The sequence below is a fragment of the Erpetoichthys calabaricus genome, chromosome 16 (genome assembly GCF_900747795.2).
Source record: "Erpetoichthys calabaricus chromosome 16, fErpCal1.3, whole genome shotgun sequence".
Classification (NCBI taxonomy): domain Eukaryota; kingdom Metazoa; phylum Chordata; class Cladistia; order Polypteriformes; family Polypteridae; genus Erpetoichthys; species Erpetoichthys calabaricus.
The window spans coordinates 39811644-39834645 of NC_041409.2; the positions used below are offsets into that span (position 1 = coordinate 39811644).

Sequence of the window (23002 nt, forward strand, 5' to 3'; positions counted from 1 at the left end):
CTACCATACAGGCCTGATTGGTGGATTGCTGCAGAGATGGTTGTCCTTCTGGAAGGTTCTCCTCTCTCCACAGAGGTCCTCTAGAGCTCTGACAGAGTGACCATTGGGTTCTTGGTCACCTCCCTGACTAAGGCCCTTCTCCCCCGATCACTCAGTTTAGATGGCCGGCCAGCTCCAAGAAGAGTCCTGGTGGTTTCAAACTTCTTCCACTTACGGATGATGGAGGCCACTGTGCTCATTGGGACCTTCAAAGCAGCAGAAATTTTTCTGTAACCTTCCCCAGATTTGTGCCTCAAGACAATCCTGTCTCGGAGGTCTACAGACAATTCCTTTGACATCATTCTTGGTTTGTGCTCTGACATGAACTGTCAACTGTGTGACCTTATATAGACAGGTGTGTGCCTTTCCAAATCATGTCCAATCGACTGAATTTACCACAGGTGGACTCCAATTAAGCTGCAGAAACATCTCAAGGATGATCAGGGGAAACAGGATGCACCTGAGCTCAATTTTGAGCTTCGTGGCAAAGGCTGTGAATATTTATGTACATGTGCTTTCTCAGTTTTTTTATTTTTAATAAATTTGCAAAAACCTCAAGTAAACTTTTTTCACGTTGTCATTATGGGGTGTTGTGTGTAGAATTCTGAGGAAAAAAATTAATTTAATCCATTTAGGAATAAGGCCGTAACATAACAAAATGTGGAAAAAGTGATGCGCTGTGAATACTTTCCGGATGCACTGTATATAAAAAACATTTATATGTTACTTATATAAAAGCCAGATCGAATCGAATGGTATTTACCTTGATTCATTTAGTTATCTTCCTACAGCGTAAAGTCACAAGTAGACTGCAGAGCTTCCTCTGTTTGATCAACACGGGCATGCTGCCAAAGTACACGCGTAAGTGACTTTAGCTGCAGAAAATAACACATTGTTAAAGTTCTGATTATATGATTTGGCTTGGTCTCTTGTGTGACTGGATTGACATTTGCTTGATTTCTTAAAAATCTGAAGATGCAAAAGAGCTTTGGGTGTAAAGTAGGAAAATCCCAATTGGTACATGAGTACAAAGTTGATATCAAAATTACAAAAATGTAATGGTACTAGCTTTTTTTACAATATTAAGGAGTGAAAGTCAGTACTGCATTTATATGTAACTGCAAGTAGACAAATTACTCTGGAAAGTATAATAATACATACGTGAGAAAAACCTGAGTATGAACTGCATATTAAAATGGCTGATGGTGGTGATGGTACAGCATTACATCAACACATGTTAAAAAGAAAAATGCCAGGAGTCATGTCTGGACAGGTTTGGGTTTGAAGCAGAAGAGGTTCAGTGTGCATTGCAGGAATTATGCCTTTTATTTTAAAAAAGTCAGACCCCACACATACTTTCATCATTGCCATTTTTAAGTTATTATGAAGAGAGTTTAAAAACAGATTTGTAAGAGTAAGATTTGAGAGTGCAGTAATACAGACACTGTTGAGTATAGTGTCCTACATAATATGAAAAAGGGATTGGAGCCTTTGCAGGTTTGGAGTAAGAGATTTTACTTGCCTGGTCAGCATTTTCTGGCAAGTGAAGTGATCTTCAGCGCACTTTTCCTTGTTTGCCTTGGTTGCAGCTTCTGGTTGCAGGTGGTACAGCAGTATTCTCTTTTACATTTTTACATACAATGTCCACAGCTACTAGCAAAAGTCACCCCTGCTGGGTCAGCCATTGATCAGTCAGTCTTTGCAAAGTGAACTTGCGGCTTTTATGTACACTCTCTCTTACTCTATCTCTCTCTGTCAGTCAGTCAGTCAGTCAGTCAGTCACTCAGTCACTCAGTCACTCACTCACTCACTATGCTTTTGCAGTTGCTTTCCTTAACAAGGAAAGAGTATGGCAGAGATGTCTTTTCAGAATTCTTAAATGATACAATTTTCAAAAAAGCAAAGCCATCCATACCACTAGAATATACAACATGAGACACACCTGGAAGCTCTCTTTCCCGGAAGGGATCTTCTATCTCTGAATTCCTAGATCTGGCTGCATTATCACACTCAGGGGTTTGGTACCTATGAGAAGAGAATATTACATAAATAGTCTTTCAATAAAACTCTAAGTTTTGACACAGGACTTAGGGTGAACCAGATTTCACTTAAGCCATTTTTTCAGACAACTCCAAAGTCACCAGAAAATAAACGATCAGTAACTTAATGTGTGTTTAACCTACTTAAAAAGGGATAGTTTGTGATGGTTCCACTCTAAATTGAACTAAAAACCTGTAATTTTTTGCTTAAAACTGCAGTACAATTTGTTTTAAAACAATGCAAGTGTGACTCTGCTCCAAAATCCAACTACTGAGATGAAGCTTTCAAATACAAATGTTTTGTGTGTGTCTGGCATCCAGATTAGTTGTCACACAGGTTGCACATTCAGTCTCTTGTGTGAAAACTGCCAGAAGCGAAGGACTCGTAATGTTCCCATTTTAAAATTTTGAAGGTTGGTGTTTTGCACTCCCTGGCTGTCCAAGCTTACGGGTACTTTTAACAAACAGTGTGCTTTCCTAATTAGTTTCTGGGTCTCAATCCTCTTGATTACTGACAGTGATTTAGCTAAGCATTTTGGTTTTGACTTGATTTATTGATCTCCCAGGTTTTGAATTTTCATGACTTCTTGACCTCGTGACATCTCCTGGTCCTCTTTTCACTTGCCTGACATATTTTCTGCCTTAAACTGAATGCAGCTGCTGCTTGTTCCATATCTGCCCAGGTTCAAAATTATTTGTCAAATCCAATGAGATACTTGTGAGACTGCAAACCACTTCTTGTACATAAATGCCTAATTTTTCCCTATTAAAATAACGAAGAATTTATCTTTTGCCTAGACTATTTTTTTCTGAAGAAACAGGTTTCTCGCAGTATATTTTGAGGTACAACAATTTACTTAAAATATGTTGCCATTGATGAAATCATGAATATGTGAATTATTCTGGTAGAGGTCAAGCTTTAAATCATTCCTCAGTGGTTAGATTCTGGACTTACCGAGTGGAAGTGCCAGGAATTGGCCGGCCAGTGTCTACCAAAACACACCAACAGTATCCTGTAGACTGGTGGCACTGAACTGACTGGTACAGGCCACCAGCAGCACATTCAGGTATGAAGATGGCTTCTCGGGGGTTTTGATGTGCTTCATCCAGAGCACTCTGCCTCTCCTGGTCACAAGAGGGAATTTTTTCTAAAATGATAATAAATATTAACTATTTAATGACACAAGACAGTAAACATTCATATTATGCAACATTTAAATTAACTTTATATATCTTGCATTTTAAATTATAAGCCACAACTCAAGGTTACACCTTTTGTAGTTCTTACTATGTGCATTAAATTATCGAAAACAAATTAGATCATTTGTCTGTGTGCTTTTTTTTTTTTTTTAAATCAGACCATGGGAATACAAGAAATAATCAGAAATCACTTTTTCTCTATAAAATGCATCTTGGCAATAAGCAGCTAAAAAAATACACAAGGTCTGGGAAAAACACTCTGTAAAAATTGTTTGCTTTTATAGACTTATAGGATATTCATCATCACTTTCATTGTGCTCATCCAGATGAAGGCTTTTGTAACAACAAAAGTGAAAACACTCTCTCTCCTACACAAACCTGTAGCTTCTCACTTCCTTCCAACCAAGGCCTAAATTAGGATAGAAGTCATCAGATTTCAGAACATTGTAGGTCAAGTTAATATAAATAGCCAAAACACTTACATGGCTAACATCTGACCACATCTCTTTGATCACACTTCTGCCCTACAGACAACTGCTAAAATGAGTCAGAATAACATCAACTTTGTATGTTAGGAAATGCATTTCTAATGTTTTAATAAACCAAGAAATAAAGACACTGGCTAATAAGAAGCATGGTTAAAGTTTGTTTTCTTCTCAAAACCTGTGATGCAACCCTTTAATCTGGCAACAGAGCAACAGCTATAGCAGCCAGGAGAAACCTCAAATATGGCAACAAAACAGCAAAAAACTACAACATGCATGTAACAACTGAACTTGGTAACAAACCAGAATCATGGCAAGTGTGGCAAGGCATTTATGTAAAAACAGGCAATATGAGAAAGTTACCTGTGCATCAGCCCCAGTGTTTTTCTTAACACCTTCATTGGAACAAGTTCAGATTGAGCAACACATAAAGGCATAGGCACCTCCTCAGCCAAATGACTGTGATTCTCAAACTGCCTGGTCCACAGACAAAGAAAGATTTTGATGAGACTGAGTGCCTGTAAAGTATCTCACTCTGAACACTGTAGCACCCCCCAAGCCCAGGTGATGTGCCGATTGGACTTTTCCATCTCTAAGCAAGGCTGGGTCACTAAACATGACAACAATTCATCAAAAAAATGTGTTGACACCACCATGGATGGGAGTCTCTTTATCAACAACAAGCCTTTTCAGGGGAAGTTATACTTCTCAAAGAATGGAACAAGGACAAAATTTTGTCCCTCAAGTAGAACTGGGTGATAAAATGATAATGAATTATCGCGAAGTAACCTTTACTCAACAGAAACATAAGACATGGCTGATAGAAATAATTCATTCCATCCATGTTTTGACAGAGAACAAATGTGACGAACCAGTCATGTGGCTGGAACAGAGTTGCAGCCATGTCAGGTTAGGCTGACCCACACAGCATGGAGTGTAACAGCTGGCAGTAGCGTTTGGGTTGCAGCGGCCGTGCACACCAGCACCTCAGGAGTGGGAGCAAGATAAAAGGGAAAATGGCAAAAGAAAATGTTAACGAATAGTCTGACAAGAAGCACACTAGAGTGCACTTCAAATTGTGACAGGTAATCCCACTAATCGTTTCTACCATCTGTAGTAGTGCCATCCTTGCACAATGCAAGGCTTTACAATCCCAGACCCAAGCAAGTGCTGCACTTATGGGGATTTCTTGTGCCTTTTTTATTTTTACCTTGGAGCATAAACTGACCACAATTAAGTGAATCTGCCAATTTTGTTTATGTTCTGAATATTGAATTTGTGCTGAAAATACATACAGAGTGTTTTTTGTCTATTTGTGGATTTATTTCCCAACCATTTAAACCAGTTTGAGTCTATACAAAGGAAAGGATACAGTATATAGGTAGTTTTTTGAGATTTTACTTTGTATTACTATCTACAGTACTTTATTTATTTGGAATTGACCAAAAGAATTTAGTTGTGCATTTTGTTTGTGTTCTCCTGTAATACTTGAAGTTTTTGGTCAGAATTAAGATTGTTGTTTATTATATACATCTATTTTATTCTTCCGAAATACAGTTGTATAATTTTCTACAGTACATTTGTCATGTTTAACGTCTCACACAATATACATAATATTTAGCCAAAATTAACCTTATGATATCTTCACATCTCACTTAGGAGTAAAAACAAATCATTAAGCTTGACAGAAATAGTGATTTGATTTATATTATAATATATATAGATAGACTGATATGAAGAAAATTATTGAGATAAAATTGTTTTTCATATCATCCTGGCCTACCCTCAACATCTCCAAAACTAGTTGTGTTACTTTTTTATTGCACTGAGCAGCTTTGGTTTCTTAGAGATGCCATTCATGGTCTTTCAACACCACATTTCTGGTTAAGAAAGCACAACAGCCCATTCAGTTTTTAAAAGTTAATTTTTCTCCAAAGATTCTCACTAAAATTTATAAATTAACAGTAAGCCAGATCAAGAGTGATATGACAACTGCAATGTACCAGAACACAAGACCCTGAAGTGTAACTGGCACTCTATTGCCACCCATAATGACAAGAGATGCATGAAGAAAGACCTTGCTTTTGTCTTGAAACCAACACACCCCAATAAAAACAGACTGCCTGTAACAAGTGACTTCACAGTATTAACTGTGGCCCTAGCGGATGGTAACAAAGATTCCTGTCTCCAGAGGTGACTACTCTAAGACAACAAGGGAAGCTCCTCCTCCTATAAAAAGTCACGAAAAAAAATTGTCAAATATGTATTATTGTATTTACATTGCTATTACAAAGAGCATGCTAGAACATGTTCAACTTCATGGCTAGTTCAGTCAGAATCAGCAATAATTTCTTGCAGGTTGTCTGATGTGATTTTTTCCCCCCATATACATTCATTCCCATGGCAACATGATCAATTAAAACCCACTTAAGTGCAGCTTCCCTGGACTCCAATGGCACTTCAGAATATGCTTTGTTTTCAGTGCAACAAAGCTAGATGTTTATTGAAGAAATGCTTCAAAACGTCATTTCCACGGAACCTCATTGTCTCTGGGAGTAAATGTGGCAGTGGGCTGGCAGGACACTGGGTGGCTGCATGATGATCAGAGGGACTGTCAAAGTGGCTGGACCTCTTTTTGATTGACAGTGTTTTGGCATTGGAGCATTTCATGTTCAGTCCCATGCAGATTTTAGGCAAGTGAAGCTGCTGCTTGTAGTCTGTTATTTGCTAGCGATATAGTCCACTATTTTTATTTGTACATATCTTACTGTAAATAAAACCAGTGTTCTTCAGTTTGATTCTTCTTTCAGTTTAGTAAATTTCGTTCATTTATTTCAAACTAGGTTGTGGATTTTGGACTAGTGCATCAGGAGTAAGCTATGTGATTTCTTGGTATTTTTTAAAGACAGTGTTGGACAGTGCAATGCCTCAGCGATAAAAGCTATTGTCTTTAGTTGCAGCAACTGGATATACATCAGCAGGTGTAGAGAGGAGGTACTCCTGCTTAACACTAGAACCCCTGAAACATACGAATAAAGTTGTAATCCCGGGCCACCTTAAATTCCTTCGCACCTGTCCGGCAGCGTCTTTTGTTTAGCAAATGTGTCGATCAGCACAAGCAGCAAGCAGCCTGCTATCTCATCCTCCCCACATATATATAGTGATTTGGAACACATGCATTTCATGTGTGTTACATGTCAACAGTGATCTATGTAAATGTAGGATGAGTGGAAATGCGAGGCAAGAAATGTTGAAAACATACCTAGAACAGAAACTCTTTTCATGTTATGCTACTAATGACAACATTTTGATATGAACTGTATAATGTGTGAAGACTGAAGTCCAAATATCAAATAAGCACTTTCACAAAAGGTACAAGTATAACAAAACAGAGATCACTTTCATTCAAGAATATAACCGTAGAAAAAGAAATCAGGCTAGTGTATGATGCTGACACGACCACTTGGGTGGTGCAATGGAAAGAACTGCTGGCTCATAATCAAGAAGTTGCGGGTTTGATTCCAGGCCCTTCCTAGATTCAATATTTTGAGTAGTGAGCTGCTGTTTTTGTTACTATAGAATAAAAACATACACTTGATTTGAGTCTGTAACAGCTGGTGTAAATTTATGGTACTTGTAAAGTTTTGTTCTCTCAGTCGTGTTCACGCTCCCCCCGATCTGACACTGCTGCTTTCAAATAAAGACGTGTTATAGCAGAGGTGAACTCAGAGGAGGATGAGGGTTCTACAGCAGAGAAAGAGAACAGAAGCTCTCCCTGCAAGAAATGTCCACTCACATATAAGAACGCAGCTGTAACAGGTGTAAAGGTGAAAGATGGTACTATTTGGATGCAGCAACAGGTTGGGTGTCATCCTGACAGTGAATCTGACCCACATCTGTCCTACAACGAAACAGCACGGCTTACAGAGCTCGCCAAGGTCTTGTGCAAAGTCCTGTATATGATTATGTTTTGTGATGGTCTTTATATTAAAAAAAACACATTTAATGTTAAAAGCCACCTTGAATGTTGTTTACCTATATTTATTTACTTATCTAATAAAGTCAGTGTAAAGCCACAAGTAGACTGCAGAGCTTCCTGTGTTTGATTGATATAGGCATGCTGACAGATCAGTTACGTAAAGTGCAACGGCAGCTTCCACCTGCAGTTATAGACACTTCAGTAAGTGAACAATGGTACCAAGAATGAAGTCAGACTTCTTTTTTGGGCACATACACTATCAGCATGGCACTTCCAGATCTAAATACTAGCAAAGAGAGTTGCTGGCATATTGAAGTGTTTATAGCTGCAGGTGGAACAAGCTGTCACACTTTAAAAAAAACGGATCTTTTCCTAAATAAAGAGTGGCATTGCACATGCACTTTGTCAGCATGCCTAATACCATAACATGAAAAAAGTTTCTGTTTTAGGTATGTGTTCAACATTTCTTGCTATGCATTACCTGTCATCCTGCATTTACCCAGATTTTTGTAGGCACAGAACACACATGAAACGCATGTGTTCCAAATAACGATATATCATTCACCCTATACAACTCCTGGTACCTCACACCCAGATAAACAGACATGAGCTGGGAGAACGTTTTGTCCGACTTGAGCTGCAGTGATGGGGGGATGGGATAGCAGGCTGCTTATGCTGATTGACACATTTGCAAAACAAAAGACGCTATAGGAGAAGTGCAAAGGAATTTAAGGAGGCCCTGGATTACCACCTTGTTCGTAGTCTTCAGGGATTTTAGTGTTAAAACTAGTCAAGTTGTACAGCTGCAAAACAATGGGCCAAAACCATTTAAAAACCTTTTTCTGGTGGCCATTGAGAGGAAACTGATCAAGTCTCTGGAAAAAACTCCTTGTTGGTTTGACAGGGTCACAGACCATTTTCTACAAAAAAAGAAAGGAGAGCAGAATTTACATATAAATAACATGATGCAGTAATTAATTTTATGATGTAGGCCTAACATGTGCTTCATCTGTTAGAAAGACCACCAACTGTCACTGTCTTGTCTCTGATCTATTATATATTTCTATAGAGTCATATATTTCACCTGTGACTAGAACCCATTATATAAACACCTGCATGACCAATCAATATATACTGATTCAATGCTACAGACAGTCCTCAGCTCCTATTACTTCACTGCCTACTTATTTACCAATTTTGACTGATTATATGGTATATATTTTAATTCTCTTCAGTGTTTATGGATATTTAGGGTTCTGTCTCAAGCTCACTGTAAATCGTTTCAAGGCATAAATCTAACAGCGCCAAAAATCAAATGCATTCCCATAATTCTCACTCTTTTCAATAAGTGAACTTCCAATACAAACAAAACAGCAGAGTTCTGACCTCATACTTACTATCACAAGTTAGAAAATCCACAAAGAGCATCCTGAAGTGGTGTCTCAATGAAGGCCTTTGTCCAGAAACCCCGCCACCCGTAATTTTGTGCCTAAATTTCTGGAGCAGCACTGACGTTGTTGGCTTCAGGCCTGTCATAAAGAATGAAGTCAGACTTTGGTCTCCCAGGGAGCAAGCTCTCACTGGCACAGCACATGGCGCCTTTCTCCTGGACACCGAGTCCTTTTGGTCTGTTCTGCACTCCAACAACCTGTCGATCTCCAATGACGCCTAACCTCTGAAGGCTCAAAGCCAAGAAGGCTGACCAGAGCAACACAAAAATTGTGAAGCTTTAAGTGGCAAAACATAGTAATGGAAAAAAAATAATCTAAAACTAAGGGCACTGTGTTCAAGTAATCCCAGTTTACAGGCCATCCTGAACAGCAGTACAGAATATCAGAGACTCCTATACAGTATCTCTCAATGACTTGTATGCCTGCAAGTTAGACAGAAGTGAAAAATGAACCTCAATTCACTTCCATGTACAAAAAAAGCACCATGAGTACTAACATCTCCCATCACCTGGCTTTCTGTCACTCACAGAAACAAATCCCCTGCACCAGAATGGAGATGACAAAAATGTTACCCCCACTCTGCAATATTTCTTTAGCCAGACTCATATGCAGCCCTGGAGATGATGAGAGTTATTCAAACTGTGAAGATGCAGAGAATGTAAAAAGCAGGTCCTGTCAACAAAGCACCTTTAGAGGACTGTTCTGAAACACATCTAAATATCTGCAGAGACTAGGAGTGTTTTTCTGAGACCATGAAAAGGCACTTGGGTATGTTCATACAGCAGTACCAATTGGGATATCTGACATGGAACCTTTCAGTCCTGACTGGAAGAGTGGAGGAAAAGGATGCTAGGAGAGATGAACTGGAGTAGCTTTATTAGCTGCAGAGAACAGTTTTGTAACTATATCAAAGACTCCCCAGATGAGTGAACATAAACCTGATAAAGAAGATCCTCTTTTTATGTGGGCATTAAGTATGATAAAGAGCTTCAGTGGTTCTCCACTTTGTAAATAGTAGGCATCTGCACCCTCCATATTTGATATAAAGATATCTTCTTTTCACTGTCACTGGCTGACATGTAAAGGGGTGTCCAAAATAGTACACTAGGCCAATTTCTTACCACTGCTTAAGATTTCTTTTAGATAATTTTATTAGCACAGCTGTGTGATGATGCGGGTTAGCTGCACACTCCTATCATCCTTCCGGGAGCCCTGAACCCGATACCGTTGGTAATGTCACTGATGAGCTTGGCAGTGAGGCATAACAATGAAGCAAGGGGATGGTGTACAAATGCCAAGTGCTTTTATTAAAAACAACAAAACAAAACAGTGTTCAAACAAAGTGCAGTGCCTCAAATATCCATAAATAAATAATTCCATAAAACGAGTCAAAGGTGGAGGTTAAAAAAAACCAATAGAAAAACTCTTTAAAAACAACAAGGTTAAAACAATGGCTGTAAGCAGTCCTTTAAAAACACAAAGCCCGGTGTCTTCTTTTTACCTGGCAGCTCCCCTGCTTCTCCCATTGGGCTTTGCAACAGGAGTGTCGCCCTACCTGCAGCTGACCTTCTTTCCACTCGACTGATCTGGAGGCTTCCTGATCCCTGGCTTCGGTTCTGCTCTCTCCACACCAAGACTTGGCTTCCCCCAACGGCCAGGACGCTCACGTTGAGGAATCCACCTTCCAAGCCTCCCGACTCCTGCTGTCTTCCGGGGCGAGCCATCCTCCTTCCGGTCACTCCCATTCCTCTCAATGCTCAGTGGGAGCGACCACTACCAACTGCTCAAGGTGTCGGCCAAACACCCCACTACGGCTCACTGTCCAGCTGCCTGCGAGCGCTCACTCACTCACTCACTCACTCGCTCTCTCTCTCACACACACCAGCTTTCTCCTTACTGCTTCTTGCCTTTTTTCTCACTCCTGCAACCTCAGTTTGTTTCTTTTTCTTTTCCTTTTTTTTCCTTCCTAGCTGCCTCACGCTTCTGTTTATTACGGGGACGTGGATCAGCTGTGGCAATCAGCAGCTCCCGGGAACAATTACGGATGCGGACGACTCCTCACCTGTACACTTAAGCAAGGTTCGCCCGCATCATGAATTCCCCAGGAACCGCTCAGCCACACACCACCACACCCCCTTGCTAAGCCGCGAGTTTGCCGATCATTTATTTTAAAAATTGGCCCTTTTGACATGACCTGTGGACCTGCTATACCACAAGCTGCTGGTCTAAAAAAAGTTAAAGTCAAGCATATTAAAATTTTTCTATAAATTATAAATAACTCTAATAAAAATGTTTCAACATTCACTTGCCTATACATATTAAATTATTTCAGTTAGTTTATTGAGAAGTTTTGTGCAATAGAACCAATGACCAAAAAACACCACTGGGGGTTGCCCTAATATTTTGGAAAAGCAATAGATATAGTTTGGACTGGAGCAATTAAGAGACACCATCAGAGCTCCAATAAGGTAAGCGGCACCACTCCATGCCAAGAGGGGGTACAGATGCCAATGTCTTCTCCTACTGAGGTCACTTCACCTCCCTACACTTTATAAGATAACTTGACCACTTGAAGAGGTTTTTCATTCTTGGACCAGAGAGGACACGAGATGAAGCTCGTATTCTGTGCATTACATGAGGCGGATGTTGTAGCTGAGGCTATTCGATTCCTTTATGTTTCACTCTCACAACTCATATTTTGCTTTTCCTTCAATTAAACAGTGTTTCACTGTGGAGGTGCCCCATCTCTTCCTTTTTGTTTTGTCTCATAGTGTTACAATATATAATTTAAGGTAAAAGGTCTTATTTTCTTTGGTGTAAAACACAAAAACAAAATGCATGAAATGTACAGACATATAGCCATACACTTGAAAAACTTCTGTCATATCACAAACATTGTTAAGTTCCCAACATTGTTCATATGAATTAAATTTCAGACTAAAGATTGCATTACCTGGACTCCTTGAACTTGAACTGTTCTGTTTATTCTCTTTAATGACCAACTGTTTGATCCACAGGGTTGGAGCTGTGATTTCTGGAGAAGAAAAACAAAAACCCCCAAAGTAAGAATGGCTCTTAGAGCTCAGCCTTTTTCACTTGTAGCTAACCACAGTTTGAAAAACAGAATTTGATGTTCTAATTGTCCTTTATTTTTTCATAATAAAAATCCAACCTAGAGAATTTTTGTTGCATTTTGTACAAAATGGATTTTCACTTAATAAAATTTACTAAGCTTTCATTATAGCTATGGAGGAAGATACTACACAAGTACACTGTGAACTATACACTCATTATGTTCTAATAACAATGAAAACTTTTGGAAAGCTACACAAAATAACACAGAACTTTAAATACCTAAAATTGGAAACCATCTTAAGGGTTTATCCTGTACCAGCTGTAGGTAATCCACCCACAGACTGCAGGCCTATACACTACAGCCTGTACTGTGAAGTGCAAAAACGAGCCATCTGTCTGCTGGGCTGAATGAATATTCCGTTAATCTAGAAAGCTTTTCTCAATTTTAGGAATAAGGGCTGAAATATCATCACTTAACCATCTTACATGGATCAAAACCAGCCAAACTTTCTGAATCCAAGGAATTACCAATCAATGTTAATAAAGATAAAGATAAACATAAAGATTAACATCCGGCGCCGCCGAGAGTGGCAGCCTTTTCAGCAGCTCCGTGTATGACTGTATGTGTATGTGTATGTGTATTTTTCTACTTTTATTTTTCTATTTTTATTTATTGATCACTCCTACCACTTTATTTTATGTGGATTTGTTCCCTGGACACACTTACTTTTACAACGTGGGCATGGATTTTTACACGCCGAGACTCGCCTATTCAAGTACTCAACTTCGAGCGCTGAGAACAAATGCCAGTGCCGGCGTGGTTCCCTATTAAAGTATCTATCTATCTATTTACCTGATGAGGTAAGAAGGTGGTATCGTGGCAGCAGAGTGGGCACTAAGCTAAAAATGAAGCGGCTTGCGAGAAAGTGCCGTTTTAAGCCTTCGGTGCCTTCTGTTATTCTGGGGAATGTGAACTCAATCTCAAATAAGATCGACGAACTGGCTGCGCTGGTGAAAAATGTCAGAACCTACAGTGAATGCAGTTTGTTGTGTTTTTGCGAAACGTGGCTAACTAACACCATCCCAGATGCTAATGTGGAGCTACCCGGGTTTAGCACAGTTAGAGCGGACAGAGATGCAAGTACCTGTGGGAAGCACAAAGGAGGAGGACTCGCTCTCTATGTTAATACACGGTGGTGTAACTCTGGACATGTTAAAGTCAAAATCTCCACTTGCTGCAGGGACATCGAACTGTTGGCCGTAAGTCTGCGTCCCTATTACTTGCCCGGAGAGTTTGGACACGTCATTTTTGTTATTGTATACATTCCTCCTCGGGCGGACGTGGAGACAGCGAGTGACCTCATCCATTCTGCTGTTGCTAAGTTACAAACGCAGCACCCTGAGGAAATTGTGCTACTCGCTGGAGACATTAACCATGTGATGCTGGACAAAACATTACCTGCCTTCTCTCAGTATGTGGACTGTAACACCTGGGGAAATAAGACTATTGATTTACTGTATGCAAACATTAAAGACGCATACAGTGCCACCCCATTGCCTGCGCTTGGGAAAGCAGATCATAACGTGGTTCTGCTTCAGCCTCACTACAAAGCAAGAGTGAGGGAGCTACCTACAACCACACGCTCATTCAGGAAGTGGTCCCCTGAGGCAGAACAGGCTCTGAGAGACTGTATTGAAACTATGGACTAGGATATCCTGCAAGGGTCACAAAGTGAGAACATTGAGGAGGTTGTTGACTGCACGACTGACTACATCAACTTCTGTATGGACATTGTAGTTCCAGTAAGAACAGTACGCTGCTATGCTAACAACAAGCCATGGATTACAAGTGACATAAAGGGCCTTTTGAACCAGAAGGAGCTCAAGCGCGTGCAGAAGGAACTCGGAGTCCAGCTCTGGGTGGCGAAGGATCAGTACAGGAGAAAACTGGAGCAAAAGTTGCAGAATAACAGCATGAAGGAAGTGTGGGATGGGATGAAGATCATCACTGGCTGCAGCTCGAAGTGGGGTGCCTCCATCAAGAGAGACAGGGAGAAAGCAAACCTGATGAACAACTTATTTAGCACGTTTGGCCACCCTAACCCACTCTCACTTTCACCTCAGTGTACTGCACCCTCCACCCATCCTTCTGCTGATACCAGCATAGGAGAGAGTTTTCCCCCACCCACAATTACAGCAGCCTAGGTAAGCAGAGAGCTGAGGAGACTTCGTGCCAGCAAAGCAGTGGGTCCTGATAAAGTATCGCCACAACTGTTGAAGGCCTGTGTTGGAGTTGGGGAGTCCTCTACAGCACATCTTCAACCAGAGCCAGGAACAGGGGAGAGTCCCGAGGCTTTAGAAAAAATCTTGCATCACCCCAGTCCCAAATGTATCACATCCTAGTGAGCTGAATGACTTCAGGCCTGTCGCTCTGACGTCACATGTGATGAAGACCATGGAGCGGCTGCTGCTTTACCACCTGAGGCCACAGGTCTGCCACGCCCTCGACCCTCTGCAGTTTGCATACCAGGAGAGGGTGGGAGCGGAAGATGCCTTCATCTACATGCTACACCGATCCCTCTCCCACTTGGACAGAGGCATTAGTGCAGTAATATTTATGTTTCTGGACTTCTCTAGTGCCTTCAACACCATCCAACCTCTGCTCCTTAAGGATAAGCTGACAGAGATGGGAGTAGATTCATACCTGGTGGCATGGATCGTGAACTATCTTACAGACAGACCTCAGTATGTGCGTCTCGGGAACTGCAGGTCTGACATTGTGGTCAGCAGCACAGGAGCGCCGCAGGGGACTGTGCTTTCTCCAGTCCTGTTCAGCCTATATACATCGGACTTCCAATACAACTCGGAGTCCTGCCACGTGCAAAAGTTCGCTGACGACACTGCTATCGTGGGCTGCATCAGAAGTGGGCAGGAGGAGGAGTATAGGAACCTAATCAAGGACTTTGTTAAATGGTGCGACTCAAACCACATACAACTGAACACCAGCAAAACCAAACAGCTGGTGGTGGATTTTAGGAGGACCAGGCCCCTCACGGACCCTGTGATCATCAGAGGTGACTGTGTGCAGAGGGTGCAGACCTATAAATACCTGGGAGTGCAGCTGGATGATAAACTGGACTGGACTGCCAATACTGATACTCTGTGCAAGAGAGGACAGAGCCGACTATACTTGCTTAGAAGGCTGGCGTCTTTCAACATCAGCAATAAGATGCTGAAGATGTTTTATGAAATGGTTGTGGCAAGCGCCTGGACAAACTGGTGAGGAAGGCAGGCTCTATTGTAGGCACGGAGCTGGACATCTGTGGCGGAGCGACATGTGCTGAGCAGGCTCCTGCCAATCATGGAGAATCCACTGCATCCACATCTCCAGACAGAGGAGCAGCTTCAGCGACAGACTGCTGTCACTGTCCTGCTCTACTGACAGACTGGAGATATCGTTCCTCCCCCACACTATGCGACTCTTCAATTCCACCGGGGGGGGGGTTTGGGGGTTATGGGGGGGGTCGGGGGAAGAGAGATATTGGTAAACGTTAACATTATACAAAGTTATTGTCTGTTATACCTGCCTCGCACTCTCCACCTTGCACTTTTTAACTTGCACTGTGTTTTTAGCCCTCTTTAATTAATATTGTTTTTATCAGCACTGCTGCTGGAGTATGTGAATTTCCCCTTGGGGATTAATAAAGTATCTATCTATCTATCTATCTATCTATCTATCTATCTATCTATCTATCTATCTATCTATCTATCTATCTATCTATCTATCTATCTATCTATCTATCTATCTAACAGTTTTAAACATAAAAAATAAAATCTGTTAATATCAGCTGCTTTAAAAATAAGCCCAGTGCTTACATTAATGCCAAACAAATGATAATATATACGGATATACATGTTTGGAGTGATGGAAAAACCATAATAATGGCCTAAAAATACACAGTGCTTACAGAGCATGAATAATGTGAGCAGCCCATTACAAAAGCTGATGATGCTTTAAAAGGATCCATATAAAAAAAAAACACACAATTAAAAAAAACATATGAAGTGGGTGTTCATTTTCTGCTAAAAAGTGTATCATTAGTATCCAAAAATACAGAAAAGTGTTTGTTTAAATGTACATATCCTAAAACATCCAGTTTAAAATAAAACTGGCCGCGCTCAGGTCCTAATTTGGGATCCTCAGGTGGTTTGTCGTGTGATGGGTTAAGCAACACCCTGTACAAGCGCATGCTCCCAACCATGAGTATAAAATACAGTATATACATACATGCTGTGTTTGTAAATTAGGATCCTAAAATATATTATTAATATTATTGATATGATTGATCGATCGTAGAGATAAAATGGGGTTTTCTATTTTAATATGTTCTTTTTATCACTATGCCAGAGAGAGGCAGCATGGTGAACATACAGTACAAGTAAGAATTTCACTATACTCTTTACATGTGACAACAATGACCTTAAAAACCTGTAATTGTCTTCTACTACTACTATTACTTTCAATGTACTTTGTCTTCCATAGCTGACTGTTCATCACTTGGATAGACAATGTGTTTTAAACTGGAAAAGGGCTGTTTGAATGTACAGTGTAGAGAGAATGGGTAAAACCTAATGATTTGAGAATGTGAGAGAAAGCAACATTTTCCAATGTTACAGTTTTATCAGAAATGAGATATTTTAAGAAAAATAAACAAGCCTATGGCAGTCCTGTGGACAAAATCTAACTACTTCTGAAAAACATGAATGGTATTAAGTACAACACTGGTGCTAAAGCAGCACAGAGGAATGCAAAAATTATCATACCTTTTCACTCTTTGAACCTAAAAAAACAAGACAGTGCAGTTGCAGTGAATGAATGGCCAATTAATTCCTACTAGCCAACCCGCGGCGTACCATACGCCGCATAATCAGGCCACTTTTTTAATGATTTTTAAGCACAGGGAGAAAATTAACATTTGAAAAATCGGTAATGTAATAAATCACCAAGAAAAGTAAAATTTCATGTGCCCACCCTCAACGCGTCACCTGAGTCGTTTTCCTCTTTGCACAGTCCACATGCACGTGTGAGTCACGTAGACTTTTCATTGTTGTTTGCGGTTTTGGCTGCTTTTATACATATAATCCAACAAGTCACCCGACCATGGTAGTACCGAGGGGGGGGTGTACAAAGGGCAGGGACGCAGTCAGTGTGAGTGTATGACCCGCTAGCCATGTTTTTGAAAGTTTGACCCTGTGCCTTATCCGTAACGCTGCTTTCAGTAAGTACAATGCACACGCGTTTAATTTGTCAGCCACTTTTTGCCAGCCGTCTTTTCTGGTTTGGGCTGCTTTTACAGTGTTACCGCTTGTGCATATTAAATCTTGAAATCCTTCGAGTAACTAATTAACTAACTAACACCCACCCACCCAGCTTGTGTGAAAAAAATGCGCCCGTTCTTTCATCATTTTGTTGCAGCCTATCAAAGACTTGCTGATCATGTTTTTTAGACTCAATATACATTGGCTTTTCACTCAGCGCGAGGGCGCACATTCATTTCGGATTATTAACTTTTTTAGTGTCATTTAAGCACAGGGAAAAAAATGAACATGTGAAACACAAATACAATGTAATAAGCCACCAAGAAAAGTAACATTGCAACAATGCTATCTATGACCCGATCGGTGTAACCCACTGTGACCTGATCGCTGTGCACCGGTCATGCAACTGTCGTCTGTGCACCTCTGAGCCACGTTGTCCTTTCATTGTTCTTTGCGGTACTGGCTGCTTTTCTATATATAATCCACCAAGTCACCCGACCATGGTAGTAGCGAGGGGGGGAGGGGGGGTGGGGGTTGGGGGGTGCGTACATAGGGCAGGGACGTATTCAGAGGGAGTGTATGACCCGCACTTACTGGGTATTCCTCGTTCATGGGGAACAATTGCAAGCCCCGGTGCCCATTATGAATGGGGTTCAACGGTTTACCCATGCCTGTCGGCGCCGGGTAGACACACGTTGATCCATTCAGTGTAGAGCGCGTGCAGAACCGGACATCACATACCTGTTAATGCTCAATCTCACGTGGCTGAAAGCCACTTGTCCCTCTAAGAAGTTGGACGCCTACCGCTTGGCGATCGCCTAACTATTAAGCAGGAGGGAGTCTCATTCATTTTCGGAATTAACCAGACTAATCGCTCCACCAACTAAGTACGGCCATGCAACACCATGCACAGAATCGAGAAAGAGCTATCAATCTGTCAATCCTCTCCGTGTCCGGGCAGGGTGAGGTTTCCCGTGTTGAGTCAAATTAAGCAAGATTTGTGTGTGGCGAGTTGTTGCGTCTGGGCACATGAGCAGGCACTGTGAATGCCTTGAGAGCGTGGGTGGACGCGTGCCAGGGAATAATGAGTATCTATATATCTTCTTAGATATAGATAGCGTCTGATAGTTGTGATGGTTTTACACTCCAGTACATTGCGGTGAACGCTGGTAACAGTCAGGCAGGCAGGCGTATTAGAGTTGGTGCTCTTAGAGTTGGTGGGTGTGTCTCTCTAGCGGTTCGAGTTCTTGGGCGGTGCTCTGTCGTTTGTATCCCACGGTCGGACGACTTGGTGGATTATATATGGAAATGCAGCCGAAATCGAAAAGAATAATGAAAAGTCAACGTGGCTCAGTGGTGCATGTGGAACAAAACCCTGCATCCACAGGGGTTCACCAGGACTGAGTTTGGGAAACACTGCTGAACACAGACGAAACCGACTCAGGTGAGGAGTTGGGGCAGGCAAAGTGGTTGCAGCTATTGATTATTCAGTGTTGTTTGCTTGGGTGTCTGATCTGCTCGACAGGATCAGAAATAAAAGGAAAACAATGTGAAGGCAATGTCACAGGTGATCCTGTGGTATAGCGGGTCCACAGCTCCCCTTCAAAAGGCCATTTTTAAATAAATATTAATCGCACTCACAGCGTAGCGAGGGGCGTGGAAGTGTGGCTGAAACGGTTTCTGGGTGGAGTCATGCTGCAGGCATTTCTCCCCTGTGCAGTGTGCGAGCGAGTGAGGAGAGAGAGAAAGCCGGTACGTTACAGTGAGCGAGAGCAGGCCCGAAGGCAATGTGTTCCTGTGGTATAGCGGGTCCATAGCTCCCCTTCAAAAGGCCATTTTTAATCAGGCGACTGACAGTAGTGGAGTCAGGCACAGAGAAGGTCAGCTGGTGAGAGAGCGTCTCGACTGTTGCAGGGCCTGCATCGGTGAAGCAGGTGAGACGCTAATGAAAAAGAGGCACAGGGCTTATTGGTTTTTAAAGACTGCTTCCTTCATTGTGTTTTAACCTCAGTTTTAAAGGATTGCGCGGCTCTCTGTCTCACGCTGCCTGTGTGTGCCTCTGTCTCTCTCTTGCGCTGCCTGTGTGTGTGCGCGACTCTCTCTCTCACGCTGCCTGTGTGTATGCCTCTGTCTCTCTCTGGCGCTGCCTGTGTGTGTGCGCAGCTCTCTCTCTCGGGCTGCCTGTGTGTGCCTCTGTCTCTCTCTGGCACTGCGTCTGTGTGAACCAAGGTTCCACTGAGGTTGACTAATGAAAAGTCAACGTCGCCCAGAGCTGCAAGTGGACTGTGGCACAGACAAACAGAAATGACGGCATGTTTTCCGAGGTGTTGCGTCCGAGTTGGTGGGCGTGGCTCTGCGAGTTTTCGTCGTATCCAATGGTCTAAGAGTTGGTGGGCGTGGCTCCTTCCTGTGTGCGCCATAGGCGTCTTACTTGTCGGCGGTTTAGTGAATCCACGCCCCTTCCTGGTGTGCTTTCCATGGGTGGCTACTTGTCGGCGGCTTAATGAATTATATATATAGATTCTTGTTGATTAATGCTGGAGGGAGAACCAAGATATGGTGAAAACCTAGAACTCATCCATTCAGCCTTTTCTTAAATTACATACTCGGTGGTTGTCATTAGCTGAAGCAAGTATTCATGTCAAACATGCATTGGGTCACTTGACTGAACTTTCAATTGCTACAGGATACCTAAAAACTATTACCAATCAATACATTTGTCATGACAGTAGAGTGCCCATCCTTGAATGTATTTCTGTAGCAGAATAATACTGCATGCCACAAGTTTTGCAACATCCAGGAATGATTCAGAAACACAACAGTGAACTCAGCTTCATTCAGCAGCTGCATCGGCCACCAGATCTCTAGTCAATCAAGCATCTGAGTATTGAGATTTACAAACTATCGACAGTAAAGATGCACCAGCTATAGTGCCATGGAACACTGTTCAATGCTTTTGACAGATCATCTCATTCAAGAACATGTCAGGCTACTCTGAGAAACATTTGGGAACCAGCTTGGCATTAGCTACATTAACCTAACAAAATGGTCACTCAATATGCATTTTAAAAGCGGTTGACAAAGCCAGAACAAAAAAACTAACAAAAAACAATGGTGAAATGGGGTAGGGCAGGAGTATAACAGGCCATGTGTAGCAAGAGAGAAAGCACCTCTTAGAAGCTACCGGGGCAGACAGGAACTACTGGGAAACAATAAGTCGTTCATGTGCGGAGACTGCACCCAAACAACAGAAGCTGTGATCACAACACTAGAAAACATGCTGCCAAATTTCAAGAAAACCAAAATGACTTTCAGCATGCTAGATGACAGCAAAGGGTACAGTTGGAGTCTTTCTGTTAACAGAAGAGGGAAGGAAGACTGCAAACAGTAATGGTATCGGTGACCAGATAATTACAGTAATGAAGACAGAGAGGAAAGTAAAGAGGAGAAGTGACATGTTTATTATTTGAATTGCAAAGGTGGACACTTAGGTGAATGGTGGTTTTATTTTGTGCTCTTCCTATTATGACCTTTTTAGTCTAACACTAGATCATTGTCCCCAACTTTCCTCTACCTGCCAGCCCCCTGTGTGCCAATGTGCTCTGAGAGGTTTATTACACACACATCATTTTATAGCCATACAAACTAGCTGGCTGGATGAACCTGACAGGCAGATGAGATGAGCTCAGTGTTACACAATGCTGAAGTACTGATGTGACCTATTTGGTAATGATCAATATTCTGGCCAGGGTCATCAGGGTCGATAGCCATTTCATGGTTTCCCAAGCAAGCAACCTCTGCAGTAACCATAGTCATGCTTTTAAGCAAGCCAAATGTTCCCATGTTTGGAGATTGCATGTTCAAAGAGAAGGTATAAAAATTGAACAACTTCATGGAATTCCAGAAGTTACCTACAGACAGACTGAAGTCATGTCTGTGCCTAGGAAAATGCTTTCCAACCCTCTATCAGGAAAATGCTTTCCAACCCTCTATCAAAGACTGGTGAAGTGCCGATTGCAGGAAACCCTGACTGCATCATTCTTTGGTCAAGTATAGCTTTCCTTTGACTAAATATATATATACACCTGTGACCTCCTTCACCCCTTTGTGGCACCAAGATCATTGAGGTCATCGGGACAACTTCTACTTGTAGTTCCAAGATCTCGGCTTATGTCTAGGGGAGACAGAGCTTTCTCAATTGTTTAGGCTTTGGAATGACTTGCTTTTTCACATCAGGTCTTCATCCTCTATCGAGGTTTTTAAAAAACTTCTGCATGATTGTTTGCATTGTGTTTACTTTAATGCTTCTTTGTACAGCACTTTGGCGCAACCTTTGTTTTAAATGTGCTTTTATAATTAAATAACCTAAATAATCTAATTATATCAGTGTGAGTGTTACAGTGTGAACACCAACTGTGGTCATTGCTGCTCTTGTGAAAAGAATGAAGATAAACGCCATCAACTCAGAGAGGGAGAGGCAAGTTTGTTGTACCACGTGAACGTCACAGACAGAATAAAATTGAATAATAAAAAAAGTGCTAACTTTTACAAGTAGCCAAAATGTACACAGAGTGTTATAGACTCTAATCAAATGTATGTTTTATTCTATAATAGATAACAATATGAGTAGCTCACTACTCAAAACTGTAAATCTTGAACCCGCAACCTCTTGGATATGAGTTAGCAGTTCTTACCTCTGCACTATCGAAGAAATCATATCAACTTTCTGTCAATTGACAGTTGAGCTTGGGTTTTTAACTCATTGACAGCAACATGTAAATTGAATGATTTTTTTTCCTTTGGTTATATTCTTAAATAAAAGCGCACGTGTTTACAGTAATCCCTCGCTATATCGCGCTTCGACTTTCGCGGCTTCACTCTATCGCGGATTTTATATGTAAGCATATCTAAATATATAACGCAGATTTTCCGCTGCTTCGCGGGTTTCTGCGGACAATGGGTCTTTTTACTTCTGGTACTTGCTTCCTCAGTTGGTTTGCCCAGTTGATTTCATACAAGAGATGCTATTGGCGGATGGCTGAGAAGCTACCCAATCAGAGCACGCAGTTAAGTTCCTGTGTGCTGCTGATTGGCTCAGCGACGGAGTGCTGCATTAACCAGGAAGTCTCATCTCACTCATTCAGCATTAATGTGCTCCTGCTACTGCTTCAGGGACCGTGTCCAAGCGCCAACAGAAGATGCAAATGATTGCAGAAAAGGTAAAAGTTTTGGAAATGTTGAAGGAAGGGAACAGCTACACCGCTGCAGGACACCATTACAGCATCAATGAGTCCACAATTCTTTTTATTTAAAAAGGAGGAAAAGCATATAAGATCTACGGCCGCAGTGTCCTTTAACCAGGACGCAAAACGAGTTGCAAGTGGACGTGATAAGGCAGTAGTCTGCATGGAATCT

At 41.6% G+C, this 23002-nt stretch overlaps 1 protein-coding gene across 5 annotated transcripts in view; it reads right to left on the reverse strand.

Moving 5' to 3' along the window:
- smoc1 (SPARC related modular calcium binding 1) overlaps positions 1-23002 on the reverse strand; it is a 228174-nt gene that overhangs the window by 61730 nt on the left and 143442 nt on the right. For all 5 annotated transcript variants that reach the window (XM_051920077.1, XM_051920076.1, XM_028821148.2 and 2 more), the window contains exons 7-9: positions 12147-12227; positions 3034-3226; positions 1982-2064 (exon numbers count right to left, since the gene is read on the reverse strand). In XM_051920077.1, coding sequence (XP_051776037.1) covers positions 1982-2064; positions 3034-3226; positions 12147-12227 — 357 coding nt within the window. The remainder of the gene's footprint in view (positions 1-1981; positions 2065-3033; positions 3227-12146; positions 12228-23002) is intronic.